This window comes from Marmota monax, unplaced genomic scaffold (genome assembly GCF_021218885.2).
Source record: "Marmota monax isolate L192 unplaced genomic scaffold, Marmota_monax_Labrador192_F-V1.1 WCK01_AAM20220418_F8-fsc00250, whole genome shotgun sequence".
Lineage (NCBI taxonomy): Eukaryota > Metazoa > Chordata > Mammalia > Rodentia > Sciuridae > Marmota > Marmota monax.
Window position 1 is genome coordinate 1,513,487 of NW_026693876.1, and position 25,971 is coordinate 1,539,457.

The 25,971-nt window shown below is 33.0% G+C and overlaps 1 protein-coding gene across 11 annotated transcripts in view; it reads right to left on the reverse strand.

Moving 5' to 3' along the window:
• Positions 1-25,971, reverse strand: part of Swt1 (SWT1 RNA endoribonuclease homolog) — a 91,429-nt gene that overhangs the window by 40,409 nt on the left and 25,049 nt on the right. For all 11 annotated transcript variants that reach the window (XM_046462673.2, XM_046462670.2, XM_046462672.2 and 8 more), the window contains 9 exons: positions 25,835-25,894; positions 24,352-24,481; positions 23,173-23,274; positions 22,489-22,677; positions 19,621-19,714; positions 12,448-12,593; positions 10,671-10,834; positions 9,121-9,259; positions 4,292-4,440 (listed from right to left, as the gene is read on the reverse strand). In XM_046462673.2, coding sequence (XP_046318629.1) covers positions 4,292-4,440; positions 9,121-9,259; positions 10,671-10,834; positions 12,448-12,593; positions 19,621-19,714; positions 22,489-22,677; positions 23,173-23,274; positions 24,352-24,481; positions 25,835-25,894 — 1,173 coding nt within the window. The remainder of the gene's footprint in view (positions 1-4,291; positions 4,441-9,120; positions 9,260-10,670; positions 10,835-12,447; positions 12,594-19,620; positions 19,715-22,488; positions 22,678-23,172; positions 23,275-24,351; positions 24,482-25,834; positions 25,895-25,971) is intronic.

Below are 25,971 nucleotides of genomic sequence, written 5' to 3' on the forward strand. Positions count from 1 at the left end.
GAATGTAGTAATAGTTTTATTCAATGTAAAATTCAAACAAAAGTACTTTCAAGCAACACATCTAAGATGCATATAATGCAATTGATAGAAATGCTACTTTAATGTGCCTTATTCATTGCAATTTTAAATAGTACATTAAACTATGCACTGCTGATAAGGGGAAATATAATGAACATACCATATATTATAATGGGAAAGCAAGAAACCGTTTAATGTATATTTGTTCATGTTTTCAAACTAGGTGGGCTCCTATAGTAAAGTCAAGAAGAGTATGTGGTGGGGCTGGGGCTGGGGCTCAGTGGTAAAGCACTTGCCTGGCATGTGTGAGGTACTGGGTTAGATCTTCAGCACCACATAAAAATAAATAAAGATATTATGTCCATCTGCAACTAAAAAGTGTATTTGTTAAAAATTTAAACAAAAAAAAAGGAGAAGAAGAGTGTCTGCTTGAGGCTGGGGATATTGCTCAACAGTAGAGCATTTGCCTAACATGCATAGGGCCCTGGGTTTAATCCCCAGCACCACAAAACAAAACAACAACAGAAAATAAAAGATGTCTAACAGATAATTATATATGATCTGAGACTTAAAACATAGTTGAGAATCATTCTCATGAAGACTCAGAAGTAGATGAAATTATTGAGATATAATATTGCAAAAACAGAAGGTAATCAATAGGAAAAATGAAGGGGAAAAATGAGAACTAGCAAGCATAAATACGGGAGGAATCACATATATACAATAGCAACAGAAGCCAAGGTAAATAGAGAGGTTTCAGAAAGGAGACAGCACAGCAAATAACATGGCCAAGGACAAGAGGCCCTGGATTCAATTCTCAGCGAGGGGAGGAGAGGAGAAAAATTTTTTTAAAAAGCCAAGAGAATGAGAAAAAAATTTTGATTTAAAAATTGGTTTTTGATTTCTGTTCTACTATAACCTGCTTTATGAACTTCAATAAAATTACTCTATTTTCCAAGGTTAAGTTTCCATGTTGAAAAAAGGAAGATTTCAAAGGCTGATAAAATAAGTGTTATTTTTTTGGTGGTAAGAGACTTGTAGAATAAATGTGTGTGCACGAGTATGTGCATATCCTTTTCCTAGTTTCACTTCATTTACATAAAAATCTGGAAATGATGTTAGTCCATTAAACTATTACGTTTCTCAGAAGCCTTTCAAGCAAACAAATATGGATATTTCTATTTTTTTAAAAAAAATTCTACACTTGATAAATTAGAAGGTGGAATTCTCTCTTTTTTTTTAACCATTACTATATTGAGCTATCCTATCTTTGGAAGTATTCTACTGTTGCTGAAGTTACTGAGACATGACTAAAAATTTAACACATCTGATGCATTCTACAAAACAACTCCTACCGAACACATATTTTCTTTCTTTCTTTTTTTTTTTTTTGGAGGGGACGGGCCAGGAATTGAACCTTTTTTATTTTTTTTTAATTCAGAGATAAGTTCTCGATAAATTGCTTAGACCTCACTAAGTTTGTTGAGGCTGACCTTGAATTCACAATCCTCCTGCCTCAGCCTCCCAAGCCACTGTGGTTACAGGCATGCACCTTTATGCTCGGCCTGAACGTGAATTTTAAAGAATAAGCTAAGTCACAATGTTCCTGGGCTTACTTAGATACTGAATTCTTTCCGACATGAAAATAAAGAAACAACACTTTACTTTTTGGTACTGAGGACTGAACCCAGGGACACTTCATCACTGAGCTATATCCTCAGCTCTTTTAATATTTTATTTTGAGACAAGATCTTGCTAAATTGCTGAGGCTGGCCTCAAATATGTGATCCTCCTACCTTAAGCTCCACAGTCATTAAGATTAAAGGCATGCACCACCAGGCCAAGCTTTAGGAACAACACTTTAAAGCTCTAATCCTGGAAACAACAAACAGTTTCAAGCAATTGCACTAATGTCAAGTGTTAAGAAAGGAAATAATGAGGGTGTCACCTAGATTCTTCACTAATCACCTTCATGAATTTTGCTAATGTAGACACTGAAAATTCAAGAATGAATAACTTATGGTACAACAATTTAAGGGGCTGGGGCTGTAGCTCAGTGGTAAAGCACTTGCCTTGCATGTGTGAGGCACTGGGTTCGATTCTCGGCACCACATAAAAATAAATAAAGATACTGTGTGTTCATCTACAACTGAAAAATATTTTTTAAAAAAACTAAGCTTCTTAGTATCACTGCATTTGTTTCACTAAAAACATGATTTATGACTCAATTTTGTGATGGGAAGAGATATCTTTCCTGATACAATCCAAGTACAACAATCAAGATGTGACCCCTTAAATTCCCAAGTCTGTTCTTCCCTAATGGTTTAAAAAGTCAAACAAGCCATAAAAAAAAATAAAAAACTACCAATGTTTTCGTTATATTAAACCAAAAGAACATTTTAAAAAAATTTCTACACTTGATAAATTAGGAGGTGGAATTTTTTTTTTTTTTAATCATTACTATATTGAGCTATTCTATCTTTGGAAGTAATCTACTGTTTCTGAAGTTACTGAGACATTACTAAAAATTTATCAAATCTGATGCATCTCTTAATATGTCCCTTAATTCTTTCCTCAAAAATGATCACATATTTCCTATTAGTTAATATGTATTTTTAAAAAGATGCTTCTTTTACTCCTTGAGTTATTTTATTAAATAGCAAGTAAATTCTTTTTTCTCAGCAACTAAGATTAGTGTCATCTAATCCTACAATTATTTCATAGGTAGTGGGCCTATCTGACCATGAAAAATCAATGTGATAGCCAGAACTGGCGGCGCATGCCTGTAATCCCAGTGGCTCGGGAGGCTGAGATAGGAGGATCACGAGTTCAAAGCCAGCTTTGTCAATTGGGAGGTGCTAAGCAACTAAGTGAGACCCTGTCTCTAAATAAAATACAAAATAGGGCTGGGGATGTGGCTCAGTGGTTGAGTACCTCTACTTCAATCCCTGGTACCCCCTCAAAAAAGAAAAAAAAAAATCAGTGAGATAAACCCACCCAATTCAGTTCTGCAGTGAAAAAGGAGAACATGATATTTTGTATATATTTTATATAATATAAAGTTCAACTTATATGCTACATAATATATAATTATAAAAGGTAATATTCTTATAGAAGATATATATTACATGTTAAGTACATAGATATTACATTTTAATATATACATATTCTATAATATATAGTAGATAAAAGTTCCATTAATATATCCCCTAGTAGTTATGACACTGGGGTTTTATAAGCTGTTTCTGACACATAATATAACTCCCTGGGTTTTCTAATTTGAAATTAGAAGACTGAAGAAATAAGGTATTACTTGGGACAAAACTTACATAGTTAAGTTTAAATATCATAAAACAGTATCAGTAGGAGGGTAACTGCAAAAGAATCAAATGTTTTAAAAAAAATCACTTGTTTAAAAAAATTCATGTGGCTGAGTAGTATAGCACTTGCCTGACATGTATGAGGTCCTGAGTTTAATCCCCAGAAAAACACACACACACAAATTCATAGGTTAATTGGTGAAGTTTGAATAAGGTCTGCAGATTAGACAACTGTATTTATCAATGTTAATTTCCTGATTTATTAGCCTGTAACACATAAGATTCTTTTTTTGTTTTTAAGTAATTGCACATAGAAATATTTCAAGGTAAAGGGGCATCATATCTTCAACAAATGATCAATATAATACAGCTTGGAGAAACCATATGGGTAGATATGTAGATTGACAGAGAAAACAACAGAGCAAATGTAATAAAATGTTAACATTTGGGGACTCAGGCTAAAGAATTTATTCAGGAATATTTTTGTATCACACTTGCAACTTTTTCTTAATTTTGCAATTATTTCTCAATAAAAAATAAAAAAAGAATAGAACTGGACATCACTGGAAAAACCTTGCTATATAAAACTTAATAGATTCTTAGCATCTGCATGTTCAAAAACATCTCCTATTGGTTTTTAATGCATGTGAGAGTCACTGGCTTAGGGCACTGGAAATAAATAGCGCAATAGCTTTCTTCTATCCATAAATGAGTTAATATAAAATACCAGCAACTGATGTGACACGTGACACTTCTTCAGTAAAAGGATGTGCATTTCAAAACTAATGATAAGAGTTGCTTATACCCAATTCAATTTACTTAATATTTATTTAATGGCTTTAGTATGTCAGCCTTAGTTAGAATTAAATTATCCTGTAACTACTGTTGTCTGCTAAACACATTTTTAGAACACATGACCAGCTACTTTAAATGGCATTCCCAAGCTATCTTACCTCTGTACATGTTTGGAGCAGTTTGTTCACTTCAGCAAAGGCCTGTGGAAGAATACCATCATAATTTGACCTTGTACTGAAAGCCTGTAACAAACTTTTAGAATCCTGAAGCAGGAATTTCACTGTTGTAAAATCCACTGCCTTATTAGCTGGTAAGAGAAATTTAAGAAAGAAAACCATGTAAGAGTGAGTATACAACACAAAATGACTCTGGACATTATGCTAATACTACTTTGAAATTTAAGAAGAGTATACATTTATATCTATATACCACTCCTAATCCATCCCTCTTATATAAAAAGCAACAATTAAATGTTTATACACAAAGTCCTTCAAGTTGACTGGTGTTCTGTATTCAGATTCCAGGAGTTCCCTCAACATGGTCCAACTTCAAAGTCAAAGTCAAATAAAAGAACATTACATTTTCAGAGAAAAGAAACAATCACTGAACAAGTTAAACCACAGATTTTCAAAACTGAAGCCATTTCACATTCAAATTATTATGAAGGGAAAAGGGGAGTCCCATCTTAATGGCAAACATGTAAATTACATGTGGTCCCTGTCATGATCAATTAATTATGTAGTGATTTACCTTCAAAATAAGAAACTTCATACTAAATGTATTGAAAATGTGTTATATTTTGGTGTGTACACCAAAATATCAGCAGAAAATAAAAATTTGGATATCAGCGAGAAGCAAAAGAAGCAAACAGTTTTTTTCCTGTAAATTAAAGTAAGGTAGTCTACAAATAGTAATTTAAAGTACAACAATTTTCTTTTAAGGAGTTACAACTGCTTACATTAACTCTCAAACTAGCCAACATGATGGCACACACTTGCAATCCCAGCAACTCAAGAGGCTGAGGCAGAAAGACCACAAGTTGGAGGCCAGTCTTAGCAACTTAGCACGAACCTCTCTTAAAATAAATAAAAATGTGTGGGGATGTAGCTCAGTGGTAGACTGCCTCTGCATTCAATCCCTAGTACAGCCATGAATGAAAATTAAAAATAAAGTTATGAACAATAAAATTAAGTAAATTGCTATTGTCACAAAACTCAAAAAAAAGAAATTTTTTTCCATTATTAAGGCATAATACAATCTAACAGTTTTCAAAAGCAAAATAACCATGCTACAATGTGTTTGTTTTGTTTTTGTTTTAATGTTCACAATTTGATATTCACAACATGATTTTTCATTGGCAATAGGAGTTAAAAATATTCCTCTTTATTACTTACACAACAAGAAGTTGCTTTTGAAATTATGAAAAATCAAATTAAGTTTTAAAAGTACATTTTTAATAACTTTATTTTATTATTATTATTATTATTTTTTTAATGTGGTGCTGAAGATCAAACCCAGTGCCTCACAGGTGCTAGGCAAGAGTTCTACCACTGAGCCACAACCCCATCCTGAGAAAGACATATTTGGGCATAGCTTTTTATCCTCCCTTTTCTTTTCATGTGTGTGTATGTGTGTGTAGTACTGGAGATTGAAACTAGGAGCACTCTACCACTGAGCTACATCTCCAGCTCCTTTTATTTTTTATTTTGGGACAGAATTAAACTTGAAATGCTCTTGCCTCGGCCTCCTGACCCATGGGATTATAAGTGTGCGCCACTGCACCCAGATTCTTTTAAGGGTGCTTCTCCAATGTAGTCCATGTTTAGTAGAGCTTAAGTCCTTGGATTAATAATTCCTATCTTACAAAATTTGTTTACAAAGATTATGGGGAAAAGGGAATAACAATGATAAACTGAGAACAAAGATACAATACAAAAATCAATATGGATGAAATAGTTTAAGACTTATATGGGTCAATAATTATTCAGAGTAAAATTAATCTGGATAACAAAGCTGATAAAAATTATTAGTCACTTTCCACAAAATTTTAGACACATCTATGTAATTCAACAGCTAAAGATACTACTAAGATAAACAAAATTATAAATTGAGATTTTTTTCTAATTACAAGTTATTTTAAAATAGTAAGTATTTTTATAATCCCACTATGTATTCTTCAAAAGTCACTAAAAATAGGCTTCAGATTCTTCTAGATCAAGGACCAATAAACTATGCACACAAAGAATGCAAAAATAATTTTTAAGCAGGAGGTAGTCCCTTCCTTTTCACTTCCTTCCCTATTACCATTTAGAGCTGTTACCTATCATCTCTCAGGTGCATGAAAGAGCAGAACAAGGCCCACCCCTAGAAAATAGAAGATAGCAACTAGATACCCATTTTTAAAACTAACCTTTCTATAAAATGCACACTTTACTCCCTTTTAAAAGACTAAATTATATCCCTATATGAAAAATGTTTCCACACGTTTAGCAAAACTGCTCTGAAGACATGTCCAACTAAGGTTGTTCCATGTCCCTTATAAAATAATAGCCCTAATAAATAACATCTATACTTAAAGGAAATGCCACAAAAGTCTTTTGTTAAAAAATTGGTAACATCTAACAGCAGATATTCATTCAATAGCTACCATGGATAAGATACATCAGGTGTTTTAAATATCCTAGAAGGAATTTTGAACACTATAAAATACTTTCAAAGAGCTTACACTAGAGAGGAGAGACAGAGAAAGAGGTATAACTACCTAGAATATGCCTTTTTTGCAAGGAGCGGGTATCATAGCCTCTAGGAAGCTTATTGTTAAAAATATATGCCAAAGTGTTCCAATAATTGTGCATGTTTCTTTAGTAAATATGGTAAATTAATCTTATTCTTCATTACATGGTTTTTATGCTTTTTTTTTTCTTTCTTTTTATGGTAGCAGGGATTGAACTCATGGGCACTAGACCACTGAGCCACATCCCAGCCATATTTTGTATTTTATTTAGATAAATAAATAAACTGAGTTGCTTAGCGCCTTGCTGTTGCTGAGGTTGGCTTTGAACTCACGATCCTGCCTCAGCCTCCCAAGCTGCTGGGATTACCAGCATGAACTACCATGCCTGGCTGTTTTTTGTGCTTTTAAGCCTAACTTAATAATCCTCTTGTAGTCAAGTTATTACAAGACACCACAGTTGGTTTTTAGAAGTAGACTGAATATAACTAATACATAAAACAATAAACAGAACAGATCATGTGAGGAGTTTCAAAAAAGTTAAGAACTTAGGGGCTGGGCATGTGGCTCAAGCGGTAGGGCGCTCGCCTGGCATGCGTGCGGCCTGAGTTCGATCCTCAGCACCACATACGAACAAAGATGTTGTGTCCGCCGAGAACTGAAAAACAAATATTAAAAAATTCTCTCTCTCTCTCTGTCTCTCTAAAAAAAAAAGCTAAGAACCATCTGAACCTGTAATAATGATCATACTTTACCTTTTAAAGGTATAGAAAGACAAATCTAGCTCTTTGGCTTTGGACAAGTTACTTTCCCATCTCAGCTAATTTCCTTGATCATAAAACATAAGCTTTAATCAAATCAGATCAGCACTTTTCATATTTTTTTTCTTCATAACAGAAAAACTCTTTTTCAACTGCTACATGGAATTGAACAGATTCAGAAAACAACAACAAAAAAGGCTGCTCTGGCTAATGTTGGGGTTAAAGTCCAAATGCAGCACCTACCTACCAGGCTCCCCTCACCTTTCTTGCCACCCCCTACCTACAGGTGGCAGCAGAGGTATACCTAGAAATCGAAAGTTCTATTTAGCATGGTTTAAAAACCACCAACTCAGCGATTCACTGTCATCTCTTCCAGTTCTAAAATTCGCTATGTTCCAAAACTAAAGATTTCCTAATATGATATGTCAAGAGCTTTTTAATGTTTTGAACAACCAATAAAAATAAATAAATAAAAAGATTTCCTATTCCTTCTTCATATGGTTTAGATCCTTGATACATACAAGAATGGATTCAAAGTTTGTGTCTAACATGGTGAGAAATGAAAAAAAAAAAACAAAAAACTATAATTAATTCTACTTGTATAACTGAACAGACTATAAATACAGTTTTAAAAGCTTTCAAACTGAACACATTAAAAATCATACATTCACAGGCTGGAGATGTAGTTCAGTAGTACAGAGCTTGCCTACTATGCAGGAGGCCATGGGTTCAATTCCCAGTACAAAAAAATATTATATATTCACAATATCTAAGAACATCAACAATGCTGCAAACTCCCTTTAGAAATTGGAAATACAGCCATGAATGTGGTAGCATACACCTGTAATCCCAGTGTTGTTTTGGATATGTGATGTCTGGCAAAAGCTCATGTGTGAGACAATGCAACAATGCTCACAGGTGAAGTAATCAGATTATTATTTGTGACCATATCAGTGAATTAAATCACTGACAGGAACTAACTGGGTGGTAACTGTAGATAGGTAGGGTATGGCTGGTGGAGGTAGGTTACTGAGGGTGTGCCTTTGGGGTATATTTTGTCCCAGATGAGCAGAGCTCTTTCTCTGCTTCCTGCATGTCATGTCCTGAGCTATTTTCCTCCTTCTCGCCCTTCGCTCAATGAATGATGCTCGGCTCACCTTAGACCCAGAGCTATAGACTCTGCTGACCATGAACTGAACCCCTGAAAAAATAAGCCAAAATAAACTTTTCCTGCTCTTGGTTGTTCTTATCAAGTCTTTTAGTCAGAGCAATGGAAAACTGTCTAAAGCATCTAGCCACTCAGAAGGCTGAAGCAAAAGGATCCCAAGTTTAAGGCCAGCCTCAGCAACTTAGTGAGACCCTCAAATAAAAATTAAGAATGAACTCTGTTAGGAGCTAATCCACAAACTTCTTTAATTCATCTTTACATCTCATGGAATATATCTGCTGATTTGAATTAATACTTTAATGTAATATTGGAAAAAAAGATCCATACCTCTACAGAGATTTTCATATAGGTTCTCAACAGTTAAAAGCAAGTTCTTTTCCATAACTAATCCAAACACAGCCAACCAATGTTTTTTAAAGCACTGTAATAAGTGTATTAGAGTCCATGGTGGTTTCAAGTACAGCATCTAAAAAGTATTTAAGAAGATTAACATCTATGAATTTATTGATTATTCCAATTATTCAAACACATCTATTTAGGAATTCCTACAAATACTTTAGGGGAAAATACAATTAGTTGAATTCTTTTTAAATTAAAAGATATTTTATTAAAAACTAATCATCTTAAAATAATTCCATTACACTATTTAATTCATATTACTATTAATATTTGTGGTCTCTGGAACCATGAGTCCAAAAAGAAAGCCTAGTTCCAATCAGAGAGGAAACATAGTTTTAATCAGTTAAGATCCCTCAATCTACTTTTCAATATAATCATTTCAATGAAGAAATCAATCTAATTGTTTTATAGAACTGGGGGAAAAATTTTATGTAGAAAAAAGATGTCAAAGAGAATAATTGATCATTTACTTCGATAAGAAGGCACAGCTGTGGTGCTGGGGCTGTAGCTCAGTGGCAGAGCACTTGCCTGGCATGTGTGAGGCATTGAGTTCGATCCTTAGCACCGCATAAAAATAAACAATTTATATAAAGGCATGCTGTCCATCTACAACTACAAAAAGGAAAAAAAAAAGAAGTCACAGCTCCTTGTCTTAAGTCATTCATATGTCTACGATGAAATATCCAACTTAAATCAACCCTCCTAGAATCTTATCATTCTTCATCCTCTTGGTTCACCATTTGATTATTACATTATTTATTACATTAAGTAGCAAAGATATCAGAATGGAAGATATTAGAATTTCACTGAAAAGCTGGATCAAGATGCAAGCTACAATTAATGGGCTATAATGTTTCTGGTAACTATAAATGTGAAAAATCAAACAAAGATTAAACTGATCACAATTGCTAAATTAGGTGTTTTGTTGAATTGAAGGAAAAATATTAACCTAAAGAAAATTTAAGGCTGCTGATATAGATAGCTCAGTTGGTAGAGTGCTTGCCTCTCATGCACAAGGCCATGGGTTCAATCCCCAGCACCACACACACACACACACAAAAAAAAAAAAAAAAAGGAAGAAAATTCAAAATGTCTTAATGAGATAAATTTGTACTCTGATATTCATGTTTACATGGCATAAGCCAAAAATACACTTTTTTAATGAAAAATATCTGACATGATTCCTTATATCAGACATTTTGATTCAAAAGAAATTAAAGAGTAAAGTTTTTCTGGATTCAATTTAAGCTCCATGGGGCAGTGTGTCTGACACACAATATATGTGCCATAGATACATGTTGACTGATAAAAAGAAATGACAATATGTATTCCCAAACCTTAAAACATATATCATTTAACCATCAAAGTTTTTTCAAAAGCATGGAGAAAAAGATTGATGTGATATAGTTATCTCTTAAAATAACAAATCTTCAATAATAAAAAAAGAAATTTTCAATTAATAGAGTTGAACTAATCACCTCCATCCAAAGGTTTCCAAAAGCAATTTTCATTTCTGTTTCTAATATTGAAGATAAAGCTGTTCCAAGAGATTTTTCAAGATCAGATATTATGCGTTCAAGTAGAATGGACAGTCCTGAATTTGTAGACTTTTCATCAGAGCTCTCTTCTACTGGTGTTGCTTCTTTAAAACAAATAGTTAACAGGCTTTACTTAGGGCACTAAAAGTAAATATTATAAATAAGTAGTATTTGGTCATAAATAATAAACAATTCATATGTAATTAGTATTTGAATTACCTAGAAATACTTAACTTAGAAACATGCATTTCTACTATAGTCATTTTAGATGCAACATAAATATACTATTTTGGCCAATGTTTTATCTTTTTAAAAAAGGGAACTAAATATTTTTACTCCAATGGAAATGAAAAAAAAAAATGTGATTTTTAACTACAATTAATATTATTATTTTCAAAACAAAGGAGAGTTACAAGAGAGCCTTGAATTTATTTACAATAGAAAACTAAAAACTGGAGCTGGGGCTGGGGCTCAGCGGTAGAGTGCTTGCCTAGCAGATGTGAGGCACGGGGTTTAAGCCTGAACACCACATAAAATAAAGGTATTGTGTCCATCTTCAACTAAAAAAGAAAGAAAACTAAAAACTGCAACGAAGCAAGTTTTCTTCCAAAATAGTACACATTTTTAAACTCAGCTCACATCAATAAATTATTCTGAAAGGACTAAAATTTCTGGTTTAAGCATTTTCATGCCCTCCCCTTTAAAAAGATCTTTAAGTGGTTTATCTCTACAAATAAAAACTAAGAATTTAAAATGACACTAAAATAATGGGCAAACCAAAAGCACATGATCCCTGAAAAACCATAAACTAGAATATCCTGTTATTCCCCCCAATGCCTTTTTTTTAATATTACGACAATGTGTGCTATTCACAAAAAAGGGCAAATAGGTAGTATAAGTATAAATATTTGTGCATTTATATATAAAAAGTACAATCTAGTAAAGACCTCAATAATTACTTTTCCACAGAGGGAAAAAGTGGGATATATTTATACATGATGTCATTTAATATAATATTCTATCAATTATCAAGCCACAGAAGAAATTATTCTGGTTAAAGAAAGGTAAGACAACAGTATTGCTTTTACTTTTCTTTTTTATTAGTTTAAAATTTTAGAAAAAGTCTTATTAGAGTCTTAAAAGTTTCTCAATTATTACTAGCTGAGGTTTTTACTGCATTAATAGGAAGTTATAAATATGAAGCTAATTTTAAAAAGAAACTAGTCTCCCCACTTGAAATGATTATTTCTTATTAGCTACTACTAATTTAAAAGGCATATTTTGCAAGGTACAAATGAGCATGCACACATTAATTATAAATAATTAGAGCTGAGGTTGTAGCTCTGAGGTAGAGCACTTGCCTAGCATGTGTAAGGCATTGGGTTCGAGCCTCGGCACCACACAAAACTAAAATAAAGGTATTGTGTTTACCTACAACTAAAAAAAAAATGTTTAAAAAAATTTTAAATAAATACGTAAAACTATATGCGAGTATATGGTTAAAATCAAGTTAATCTGTAAAAGTATACACAGAATGTCATGTTTATGATATTTTTTGTATTAGTATTATAATTTTCATTTACTTGTAGGATTTAAATGCCAGCAAGTATTCCAAATCTAATGTCATTTTAAAAGTACAAGATTAAAACTTGAAATATTATTACTAATTTTAGAACATAAAAGATATATTTCCAGTTATTCACAATAAAAATATTACCTGCTTTCAATCGTTGCTTAGAAACACAAGGCTGATGACACACATCTGTGTTCAGAGATAAGTTACACAGCTCTCCACTCAATTCTTCTTTACTGAGTGACTTCACACCGCTTATTAGGCCTTTGTTTCTTAAATTTCTATCATCGCTGAGGTTGAGGTTAGAAGGGGAAAAATATTGTTTTATAAGATAAATCATATGGCAATTCAAAAATACATGAGATCTACTCATAGGCTGGTAAATCTCAGTACATGTATTAACAAAGAATAATAATTTCTCTATAAATAGAGATGATAAAGAAATTTTTACATAGTAGAGTCATATCATTAAATTTTGGAGAATAATAATTATTTACTAAAGTGCTTCCCAGGCACCAGGTACCATTCTAAGTGATATTTAGATATATTTATATTTACTGAATCCTTACAACAAACCTCTGAGGAAGTGGTACCAATTTTATCACCCTTTTTTTTTAATATTTATTTTTTAGTTTTAGGTGGACACAATATCTTTATTTTATTTTTATGTGGTGCTGAGAATCGAACCCAGTGCCTCATGCATGCTAGGTGAGCGCACTACCACTTGAGCCACATCCCCAGTCCCCACCATTTTTTTAAAAAGAATTTGATGTTTTGTTTTTTAAATATTTTTTTAGTTGTAGTTAGACTTTTATTTTATTTATTTTTATGTGATGCTAAGGATCAAACCCAATGCCACACATGCTAGATAAATGCTCTACCACTGAGCTACAGCCCTAGCCCCAATTTTATCATCATTTAACAAAAGAAACACAGATATAAAGGTGTTAAGTAACTTGTCCAGGATCATATACAGTATGTGGGAATCAAATTTGAACACAGGTATATGTTCATCCAAAGAGAAATAAACATTAACAACCATAGTAGGAGAAATAATTTACACAGAGCAGACAATTGCAAACTTACTCAGAATGAGCATGAAACAAGTAATGTGAATCTGCTGTTTGCTCAAGGAAGTCAGTGTGATTAGAACACAGCATGAGACCAGTTTATGAGGTTACAGAGAAAGGCTAGGACAATAATAATGAAAAAATATAAAAGGGCCTCAATGGGGAAGCAACATCATTGGTTAAATTGTTACTCTGGAGCCCAGGAGGTTTCCAGCTGCTATTACTGCAGAGTAGCTTGGTCAGACTAACCTTCCCACTGCATAAAAAATTACAAAATCTGAACCAAAAAATGAGGAAAAAAAACTAACCACCTGAAGGCACTAGAAAGTAAGTAACATGTGGAAGGAACCTAAGGAGAGTTTAAATTCAAGATACAGGCTACATTAGGGAAGTTATACAGTGCTCTCTTTTTTGCTTAAGGCACTCTTCCATTCACTATGGCATATGACAACAGAAAGCCACAGCCTCAGTGACTGGAAATATCAGAGAACCATGTGTACAAATGACTAGAACATCTAGAAAGTTAAGGAGGAAACAGAATAAAGGAAATCAGAGAGCAAGTAAGCCCCCAAATCCGCATATAATCTGACCAGGATAAAAAAAAAAAAAAAACACACAGCCAAGAGACAAAGCAGTCAACAGAACCATGTTCAGAAACGAGAGACAGTGAAGCCATTCTTCTGGGGAGATAAAATAACTCAGATTAAAAGTTAAAGAGTCTAGGGACTGGGGTTGTGGCTCAGTGGCAGAGCACTTGCCTAACATGTGAGGTACTGGGTTTGATTCTCAGCAGCACATATACATAAATGAAATAAAGGTCCATCTACAACTAAAATACAATTAAAAAAAAAAGTTAAAGAGTCTAATGGAACAGATGAATAGAATACAAAATCAGACAGGTAGTTTCAACAGACATGAAAATCACAATAGGGCTGGGGATGTGGCTCAAGCTGTAGCGTGCTCGCCTGGCATGCGTGCAGCCCGGGTTTGATCCTCAGCACCACCTACAAAGATGTTGTGTCCGCCAAAAACTAAAAAAAATTCTCTCTCTCTCTCTCTCTCTCTTAAAGAAAGACTGAATCTGAGATTATCCCCAAAGGTTTCTCTTTAAAAAAAAAAAAAGGAAGAAAATCACAAGAAAGAATGAAATAGAAATGCCAGCAATAAGAAAACAGTAACAAAAATTAATAATGACTTCAATAGTTCATCAAAAAACTTGACAGGTAAAGAAAAGAATCATCAAATCTGAAGACAGACGAAAAGAAATCAAAGTGAATAAAAATAATATTGAGGTTTTTTTTTTTTTAATATTCAAGAGCTATGGGACTATATATATATATATATATATATATATATATATATATATATATATATATATATACATACACACATACATACACACATATATATACACATACTGGTGTTTGTTTTCTTTTTGGTACCTGGGATTGAACTCAGGGCCTTACATATGCTAGGCAAGTGCTCTACCACTAAGCTATATCCCTAGTCCTATATACTGTTTTAAGATCCTTACTTTATAACATATGAAAATATAATACTATTTCATGATAAATTTTGATAAAGTAAGGACGTATATTATAAACATTAGAGCAACCATATGAAGTTTTTCTTCAAAAGAGTATAAATAAATCAACATAAATATAATGAAATAGCACTTAAAAATATACAATCCAAAATAAAAAATAAAAGCAAAAAAGGACATAGTTCAAAGGGAGAGCACCCCTGACTCCAATCCCCAGTACTGGGAGAAAAATAATTGTTATTGAACAAAAAAGAACAAACTAACTATAATCAGCATTCATGAATTCAACCAACCAAGGATTAAAAATATTAAGGAAAAAAATGCATCTATACTGAATGTTTGCAATTTTTTCTTATCACTATTCCTTAAACAGTGTAACTATTTATATAGCATTGCACCCTAAACAGTATTACTAATTACATGGCACTTGCATTGTAGTAGATCATAAGTAACTTAAGAGATGATTAAAAGTATACAGGAAGATGTGCATAGGTTATATGCAAATACATCATTTTATATAAGGAATATTAACATCTCCATGGAGGAGATACACAGGTTATACGCAAATGTGCCATTTTATATAAGCAATGTTAGCGTCTGCACTGAGGGAGGGACACAGATTTTGGAATCTGTAGGAGTCCTGGAACCAATCCCCTGCAGATACCAAGGGACAGCTGCATATGTTATCTACAAGAAATTTACTTCAAATATAAAGACATAGATAAAAAATAAAAAGAATGCAAAGATATCCCATATAAACACTAACCAAAAAAAAGGCTAAAATAGCTGAATACTTAACAAAGGAGACTTCATAATCAGGTGTATTATTAAGAACAAATAAGGGCATCATATAATGATAAAAGGGTCAGATCTCTTAAGAAGACAATCCGAAACAAAACATGTATGCCTCTCACTACAAGCTTCCATTTTTTCACCTGAGTGCATTCCCCAATTCATCAAGCAGGCTTCATTACTTGCATAGTTAAGTGAAGCAAAACAAATGAGACTGGAAAATGAAATAGACAAATCTACAATCAAAGGTTGGAGATTTCAATACTCCTCTCTCAGTGATCACAGAAGTAGATACATAAGCTGCAAGGTTACAGAAGACCTATTGAAATTATATATAACACTCTATCCACAAGAGCAGAATCAATGGCACATAAAACACCAAGACAGTCCAAAATCTTGGCCATTAAAAAAAAAAAAAAAACTTTAGAAAATTTAGAAGAATAGAAATTATATAAATTATTCTCTCAAGCCATAATGGAATTAAACTCTAATTCAATACCAAAAAGATATCAGAAAATTTTGCAAATATTTAGACTTAAGCCACAAACATCATAACCTGTGAGTCAAAGAGAAAGTCACAAGGGAAATTATAAAGTAGACTGAATTGAACGAAAATAAAAATATAACATAAAATTTGTGAACTAAAACTAAAACAGTTTTTACTGGGAAATTTATAGCTATCTCAGGTGATCTAACTTCTACCTTAAGAAATGAGAAAACACAAAGGGACATGTGAGTACTTTGGGAGTAATGGAAGTATCCTATATATTAAGAGAGATGTGGCCTATACCAGATGTGGCATCCATTTGCCAACATTCAATAATCAATAACTGCATTTCAATTTAAGTACATATTTACTCAAAATACAAAAAAAAACTAAATAAAAATAATCATGTTGGAGGATGTGAAGCGTACAGAAATATAGTAACAATGACAGAATCTAAATAATTGTTGTATCTGGGTAATGAAGAGTTTATTAACTCTTCTTCACTGTAAATGTTAACATTCTCCATAACGAAAAATTTTAAAAAATTAAAAATAAGAAACCAGAGGATCAAACTCAGGGCCTCACTAGTGCTAGGCGAGTGCTTTACCACTGAGCCACAACCCTAGCCCCTCACTGCTATAAAGTTTGAGGCAGCGATTTATGTAGGGTTTCATGCCATAGCTTTCCTCTAGCAGGCTAAGTAAAAATCTTCTGAGGTTATCAGAACTGATATAAGTAACTATGTAGATAATTCAGTTAGTTCCATGCCAATTCATTCTACCTTCTTTTCTTTTTGGAACTGAGCTGTTCTTGGTGTGTTTTGTTTGAATCATAGCTTTTAGAGCAATATTCAAATTAAATGGAAAAATTTCATAGTTCCTTATCTTTGAAAGGTTTAGCAACATCCCAGTGATAATAAGGATTTTCATTCCTTGTATTAGCAGATAAATATTGTTATTTGAGTCATAATTCCTGGTTTTGTCAAAGAACTCAAGATGAAATTTATGGTCATTTATTTGACTTTGTAACTTAATTACTAAAGTGTATTTTATTTTTACTCTTCTTGAGTCATTTACTGAGTGTACAACTGTTCCCTTATAAAATCAACAAACAACTTGTTGCAAAAAAAAAAAGAAACCATTGTAACTTTTTGAAGAATAAATGAAGGAGAACAAGTATGAGAATAGCACAATGAATCTCAGAATAGAAAAGAAAAAAATAAACAAAATAAATATAACATGGCTTAACAAAGGATAGTGGTGGGGGAGATAAAGACGACTGCACAGGACTAACTGGATGCAGATTATGAAGTAAAGGCAGTTATTAAAAATAATTCAATTGCTGGATTCAGCAAATGTGTAAGAGATGGCACTTTCCATTTAAATGAAGTATAATTTAGAAGTAAAAACCAAGAGCTCATTTTTGGTGATGCTAGGTTTCAGATGTCTATGAGAATATAAGTAAAGATAACAAGTAAGTAGATGAGTATATAAGTCTGGAGTTTAGAAGACAAACAGACTAGAACCAGTTACTGTGGTGCATACCTATAAACCCAGGAGGCTTGGGAAGAAAGTTTGTCAAGTTGGAGGCCAGCCTTAGTAACTTAGCAAGACCCTATCTCAAAATTTAAAAATAGAAAATGTTGGAGTTGTTGCTTGGTGGTAGAACATCCCTGGATTTGACTGCCAAGTATCACAGAAAAAAAGAGAGAGAGAGAGAGAGAGAAATATGGACTGGAAACATTAATTAGGGATTATAGGCCCAAACTTAGGGATGTAAATTTAAGTAAAGCATTTGATGATGTATAGTATTATATAGTCATGTTGAGTTTTTCCTACTACTATCATTACCAATTGATATTAACTATAAACATCACTATCATCATCTATTTAATAGAAATATGTCTTCACAACAGGTAAGACTTAAACGGCACACATAATGATTACTGTTTACAGAAAAAAAGAAATAACCAACCCCAAAAAAAGAAGGAAGAAAGAAAATGGATGAAAAAGAAAAGTGAAAGGAAGGGAATAGGAAAGAGGAAAAAACAGGCTACCACCTAGAACAAGACAATGCAAGAATTAAAAGAAGGACACAGCTACAATTTAAATTTCACTAAAATTGTCATTTCTGTTAATCCCAAAACAGTGATGATATAAATAATGCAAGACTTATAATGTTTCACCAATGTAATTTCATTCTCAACTGAACTAAAAATTATTAAATACACAACAATTATTTCTCAAATTCAATTTATCTCAAATTCAAATTGATTTACATATTATAAATTTTATTTCGGCCTTTAACAAGCTCGAAGGTAATATGTCCTCAATCAAAACACAATTTTAAACTGAGATAGAAATCTCCAATATTTACTTCAGTAACAAAAAGAATAACATTGTCTACAAAAATAGCTAAACAATAATATTGACCAACCCACTTTATAAGAAAACTCTTAGGGTGACTCACCTCTATCATCACTAAATTTCATACACAGAATTTGAACATAATCATAAATTTCAATGGAATAAAATTGTGTGAATAATATTCAGACTAAAATTGCAAAAAATTGCTCCTCTATACTTTCAGATCCCTTTCTCAATTGTTAAGAGGAGTAACAATTTTGCTTAGCATTATACTGTTTTATATCAGAACTAAGTTATTTTTAAAAATCAATGGGAGGGCTGGGGATGTGGCTCAAGTGGTAGCGCGCTCGCCTGGCATGCGTGTGGCCCGGGTTGAATCCTCAGCACCACATACAAACAAAGATGTTGTGTCCGCCGAAAACTAAAACAATAAATATTAAAAAAAAAAAAAAAAAAAAATCAATGGGAAAGAGGAGGAGAAAAGAAGTGAAAAACTTACTAAGATCTGACTATCTACTAGGCACTCAACTAAGTCCTTGACATATACTATATGTTAGATACTTAAAATAACATTATGAGACAAGCATTATTCTCCCTGTTTCTTATACATGAAGAAACTATATTGGGTAAATTGTTCAAGGTCACAAAGCCATCCAGTGACAGACCCAGGACTCCAACCCATCCAGTCTTAACTCCATACCAGGCACCCAGAACCAAACTGCAATATAAACTACCTCCTTTCCCATAAATACATAAGAAACTAACCTCCTTGTCTCTCACAACTAAAAAGTTCTGGCAGATTTTAATATTGACTTTTTCCTTGTTTTTCCAAACATCTTCTGAATAGTACATAAATTAAAATGAAATCAAACTTCATCCAATTAAGACTTCATTACTATAGAGCTAACACATTTTCAGATATAACTGAGTATGCTTAGTGATAGATTCAGAAAATTATGGTTGTTTTCTTTATTCTTGATTTGATAGATATAATAATAGGAATTTAAAAATTCTTTACCATAAGCTTTTTTTTTTTAATGGTAAAATTATGAAACTCACGTGCACAGAATAACAAGAGAACAGGGGAATAAATCCTGGTACTGCAGACAGCATTTTAATACCCTATCATCATTGTTCTCATCACTCAGTCCATCTGCAAATTTAACAAAGGCAGTTGTCAATAAGCACATTAGAAATCTGGCCATCACATGAATAATTAGGCTGTATTTACAAATCAAAAAAATCTAAAAGTTTTACAGCAATGAATACACTCTGCATGCTGCTGTAATAGTGGATACATGTAATTATACATTTCTCAAAACCCATACACCACCAAGAATGAACTTAATGTGAACTCCAGAATCTGGGTGATAATGCTGTGTCAATATAGATTCACAGTTGCAATAAATGTACTGTTCTGGTGGGGGATACAGAATAAAGGAGGCTGTGCATATGTGGGAGTAGGGGGCATATGGCAAATATCTGTACCTTCTGCGTAATTTTGCTGTGAACCTAAAAGTGCTCTAAAAAATTAAATTTATTTTTTTAAATGTATATGAAAGACAATTGATGGCTGGAGTTGTAGCTCAGTGGTAGAGCTCTTGCCTAGCATCTCAATATCACATAAAAATAAATGAATAAAATAGAGGTGCTGTGTCCATCTACAAATAAAAATATTTTTTAAAAAATCATACAAGAGTCGGGCAAGGTGTATACACCTGTAATCCCAGTGGCACAGGAGGCTGAGGCAGAAGGATCACAAGTTCAAAGCCAGCCTCAGCAAAAATGAGGCTGCTAAGCAATTCAGTGAGACCTAGTCTCTAAATAAAATACAAAATAGGGCTGGGAATGTGGCTCAGTGGTTGAGTGCCCCTGGGTTCAATCCCCAGTACAAAAAAAAAAAAAATCATATATAAAAGACAAAAGACTTTTTAAATAAAAAAACAAAAAAACGTCTTGACAAATCTGGATCAAGATTCACATGACAGGGCTGGGGATATGGCTCAAGCGGTAGCGCGCTCGCCTAGCATGCGTGCGGCCCGGGGTTCAATACTCAGCACCACATACAAAGAAAGATGTTGTGTCTGCCGAAAACTAAAAATAAATAAATAAATATTAAAAAATTCTCTCTCTCTCTCTTTAAAAAAAAAAAAGATTCACATGACATGTAGTTATTTACTTAATACAATGATTGGTTTACTACTAAAATGGACTAGGATGTGCCTAATGAATAAATACAAAGAAATGTGATCAGTGACTAAACAAAAGACTAGAAATCGAATGCTATAAATTCTAGTCTCAATTCAGATACAGATTTTAACTATATAATTACATCATGTTTAAAATTATCTGTTTAAAAAAATTAAATAAAAATTATCTGTTTAATATCTCTGCACAGCTATTCTATCAGCAACAGAATCTGTTTCTGGTATCTACTTTCCTTAAGCTCTAAAGCAATACATTTAGAGACACACAGAGAAAGAAAACAGGAACCCTAGATAGAACATAAAAAGTGACTTCTAACAATGTTAATCAGCTTACTCACAGGCTTCCAGTCTTAAAAGACATAGCAAAAATACAGTTTCTGTGAAAATAATGCAACTGTAGGAATATGACCTAAGATAAAGCTTCTTAAAGGCCCTCATACTACCTGCCTCAGAATTACCACAGGAGCTAGTTAATAATACAGACTGCAGGACCATACATACTTCAGATCTACTTTTGTATAAGACTCTTTAGAGGGTCTGTGGTTGTGACTCAGTAGTAGAGCACTTGCCTAGCATGTATGAGGGACTGGGTTCAATCCTTGGCACCACATAAAAATGAATAAATAAAATAAAGGTATAAAAAAAATGTTGTGGGGCGGGGGAAATAGCTCAGTTGGTAGAGTGCTTGCCTTGCATGCGTAAGGCCCAGCACCACAAAAAGAAAAAAGAAAAAAACAACTATTTGGAGCTTGGACCCAGACATTCATTAAAGCTCTTGGCAAGTCTCCAAACACTAAAACTCAGTATATACTAACCAATAAGCCTCAACCATGTTCTCAGTTTTCAACCTTTTTTCCTCTCAATTGTTAGCCTATGTTATTTAAACCTCTGATCATTCAAATTGGAAAACTCACTCATTCTGCAATAAATTTTTACATAGAGCCAAATCTGTGCCAGATCCCTGTGCTAAGCATCTAGATATTGAAAGATAAACTCTTTAGGAGTTCACAACCTGGTAGTAAAATCTACAAAGAACTCAACTATATCAGGGCATGGGCCCGAGGAAAATGAAACTCAGGCCTTAATCAGGGAGCCACAGAGACACAAATCATAGCAGCCCATTTTCCTTTCTTTAGTTCAAAGAAACATGGATAATGCAAAATGGGCAGTTTAAATCATTAGTTACCTTCAAACAATTCAATTTAGCAAACAAAAAAGAGATTTAAAGGGAATAGTATCTTGATCTAAAGGTACCAAGATTATTTGTACTATCACTTTTTCTAAGATATATGGTTCTGGAAAATACAGCTAAAATTTCAAGAATATCCATGAAATATTCAGACATTCAATAAACATTTTTGAGAACCTGTTTGGGTACTTTTCAAAAGTGAGTAAAATAGTGAAGTATGGTGATATATAACTATAATCCCTCCTCCTCATAAGATGGAAGTAGGAGAATCACAAGTTTGAGATAAGCTTTAACAACTTAGAGAGACCCTGTCTCCAAATAAAAAATTAATGGGGTTAAGAGTCCAGGTTAATGGAAGAATGCCCTGGGTTCAATTCCCAGTACCACCAAAAAAAAGCCACAACCACCATACGGTCCTTTCCATTTCACATACTGCTGAGTAAAACAACATTTTGCACCATTTCCTTCCAATAATGAGTAGGCACCCTAACAAATGTTTATCAGTGAGCACCCTAAAACAACAATACTTACAAAGTTTTTGAGATGCAAGTTGTATTGACTGACCCCACAGCGATCCATCCTGATTTCTGAGGCTGTCATTGATGAAATGAACTGCAGGTATAGCTTTGTGTTGTGCATGTTTTAGTAGTTTTCCTGCCTTCATACGATCTAGCTCTTGCACAACAACCCAGGGAATTATTAACACAAGTCCATCAAAACCTAAAATATAAACAGATTTCTTAGAATCCAAACACTTATTGACCTACTAAATCAAACTGCTATAGAAGTGAAAGTTTTAAAGTACCCCTTAGAAATTCACAATCAACAGAGAGAAAATACATAGAACATGAAAATTTAAAAGAGGATATAAGGATCCACAGAGTATTTTTTAAATGCAACTAGAGAAAAAAAGAGTGAGTTTAGCAGATATGCTTCCTATAATCTAAGTTCTTAATATAAATGATTTTATAATAAACAAAGAGATCATCTTAGAATTAGTATCATATCCAGGGCTGGAAGTATAGCTCAGTTGGTAAGAGTTCTTGTCTCGCATGCACAAGGCCCTGGGTTCAATCCCCAGCACCACAAAAACGAAAAAATTAGTATCATATCCAAAAGGAGATGTGTTTGCAAGAATAAAGCCCACATCACTATTAATAGTAAATACTAATTCAAGAAGGAAAATCAAAATCTATAAATATGTTTTTGAAATACCTGGTATTTCTGTTGTCTTCAAAATTCTAACAAATTTGAGATGATTCATCAGAATATTCGTGTCAATAACAATTAGAAGCTTTTTGTCTGAATCAGTATTTGCTAGAGAAAAAGAGCCAAGTTAGGATTTCACAACACTTGACAACAATAATGTCTAAACTTTTGGTATCAATAAATGTAGATAATTCACTTTGAAACCCCTGTGTGTCTTATAAATTTAATTGTGCAAGAGACCCACACAGTTGACTAGACTCTTAAGCTGGTTCATCACTTGGTTGCCATGTAATGTAAACTTCTACCCAATCAATCAAGGTTCCCCTGAGCAGGAAACATAATCCTTGTTTGTAGAAGGACAATCTACAGGAGGGTTAGGGGCAGGAGGAGGAGGAACTTGGCTAGATCCAAATAGTCAGAGAAGGTAAGATCTGTGCAAAGCAAACATTCACAGGAAGTCGTGGGGCTAAGACATGGAGAATGGCATAGGAGAGTGTTTTTGAATAGCGTTCCATAAAGGGAAGAAAGTCCTTTAGACAAGGAGAATAAAATTTCTTTTACTCCAATTCTTGAAGGAAAGAGTAGTAATCAATGCTTAATTATCTCCCATAAGATTATCATAAATTGTTTATAGAATTATTTTCAATCATAAAATGATTTGCCCCAGCAGGAACAACTTTATACATCCTGTCCGGCTGTGCACTTAGAAAGTATAAGCTGATTTTAAATATCCTGAGTAAAACGTAATTGCAACACAAAATATGTATAAAATAAAGAAAATACAGTAATATTAGCATTGTTATTTCACAAGGCCTTGTGAGATCAGATAAGTTAATGCATAGAAAAACACCTACTGAAGTGAAAAATGTAATGTGAATGTAAGATAGTATTACTATTTTTATAAAGAGAACTCAAAACAGTATACTATAGATTTTGGACTATCTTTATCTTTTCCCACAAAACAATGCATAAGTCTTATTATTGCTTCTTGGCAAAAGAGGAAGAAAAAATAAGTCTAATTGCCTAATAATGTGAGAGACATAAAACAAATGATAAGAAAAATATTAGACCCGATTTCATTCGAATGAGCGAGTTCTAACATTTTTCATCTGAATATTGTAAAACTGAAATGTTAGCACATTAATTCTTAGGAAAACACAGGAAATCATTATCATATAGGTATACCAGCAGAGGAATGTACATCATCTTCCACCAAGTCAATTTCCATACTCATTAACTCTCCAGAAGGTGGTACCACAGGTAAATCCACACTTTTCCCCACGCGTGCAGCATGAAGCTCTTCGACTATCTGCATCTAAATTGTGAAAGACCTCAGTGAACTATTATTCTGCAGATTAATAAGAAAGCAATTAATTCTTAATTAAATCACTTGAGAGTTTGTAGAAAGAAAAAAATTTATACAAATATGCAGGAAGTTGATAAAAAACAGATTCATAAATATACACATAATAGTTCTTCTCTTATTACCTCTATAGCTTTAGGCAAGCGAATTACTTCACTATTTTGTGTCTCAGTTTACTCATCTACAAAATAGAAATATTAAATATTTGATTCCTTTTAGGATTTTTTGTGAAGATTAAATAAAATATGCTACATGAAACTCCTTGCACAAAGCCTAGTAAATGGACAGAAAAGACATTTTATTCTCACTTCAAAGTATCTTAAGAGACAGTTTCTTATTATCTAGATGATGAGTGAAGTTCATAAGATTTCTAGTATTGTTTATGAACAATCCAAAATTGAAATCTAGATGTTTAGATCTTAAGATCTTCATCACTTCAGGAAGTGCTTCTCTGATGTACTCTTGTGTAAAGAAATGAAAATTCAATTTAGCTGCAGAGATAAGAAATCTTCTATCAAGGGGCATTACTCACAAGGAAGAAAAATGCAACTGATTGTACAAACAAAAAGCTATCAATATAGCCTAAACAGAAAAATACAAAGTGTTTTGAGAACTTAATTTTAACTCGGGACCAGAAAATATACAATTATCCCCAATATTCTATGAGGGTCAATCAGGAGATTATAGCTGGGAAATGAAGCAATAAGTAAAAAGAGAAAACATTCATGCACTCTTATTTATTTTCAATAAATAACTATTTCAGGGCTGGGGATGTGGCTCAAGCGGTAGCGCGCTCGCCTGGCATGCGTGCGGCCCGGGTTCGATTCTCAGCACCACATACAAACAAAGATGTTGTGTCCGCCGAGAAATAAAAAAAAAATAATAAAATATTAAAATTTAAAAAAAAAAAAAAAAAAAAAAAAAAATAACTATTTCATCTGATTGCCGAGTTAAAAAAAAAAAAAGCAAAACCAGATTAATTTCATATTGAATTTTGTCAATAAACATGAAAAAGCATAGTAACATTAATTCCAAAACTCAGATTTTGTGACCAAAAGGCTCTATACTGTTTTTCAAAATAGATTAGCTTATTAGAAACAAAGGCAAAAAGGTGATCAAGTAAATGGAAATACTTTTCAAAAATGTTTTTTGATGACTTCATAAAAGCCAACATATTGATTAAAGTGGAGATATTATTGTTACCGTTTTATTAATATTTCTATTTTATAGATATTTTACTAACAATAGGAAATGGCTGACTGATTTTCATTGAAAAGATTCAAAGTAAATAAGTATATTAGTAACCTCTTGATCTGTATCTTGAATACTTTCAGGTCCCATTGAAGAACACGGCGTTTCAAAACTCTGAAATGAAAAGTAATGTTATTAGTTAAAAAAGAAACATATAGGGGCTGGGATTGTGGCTCAGTGGTAGAGCACTT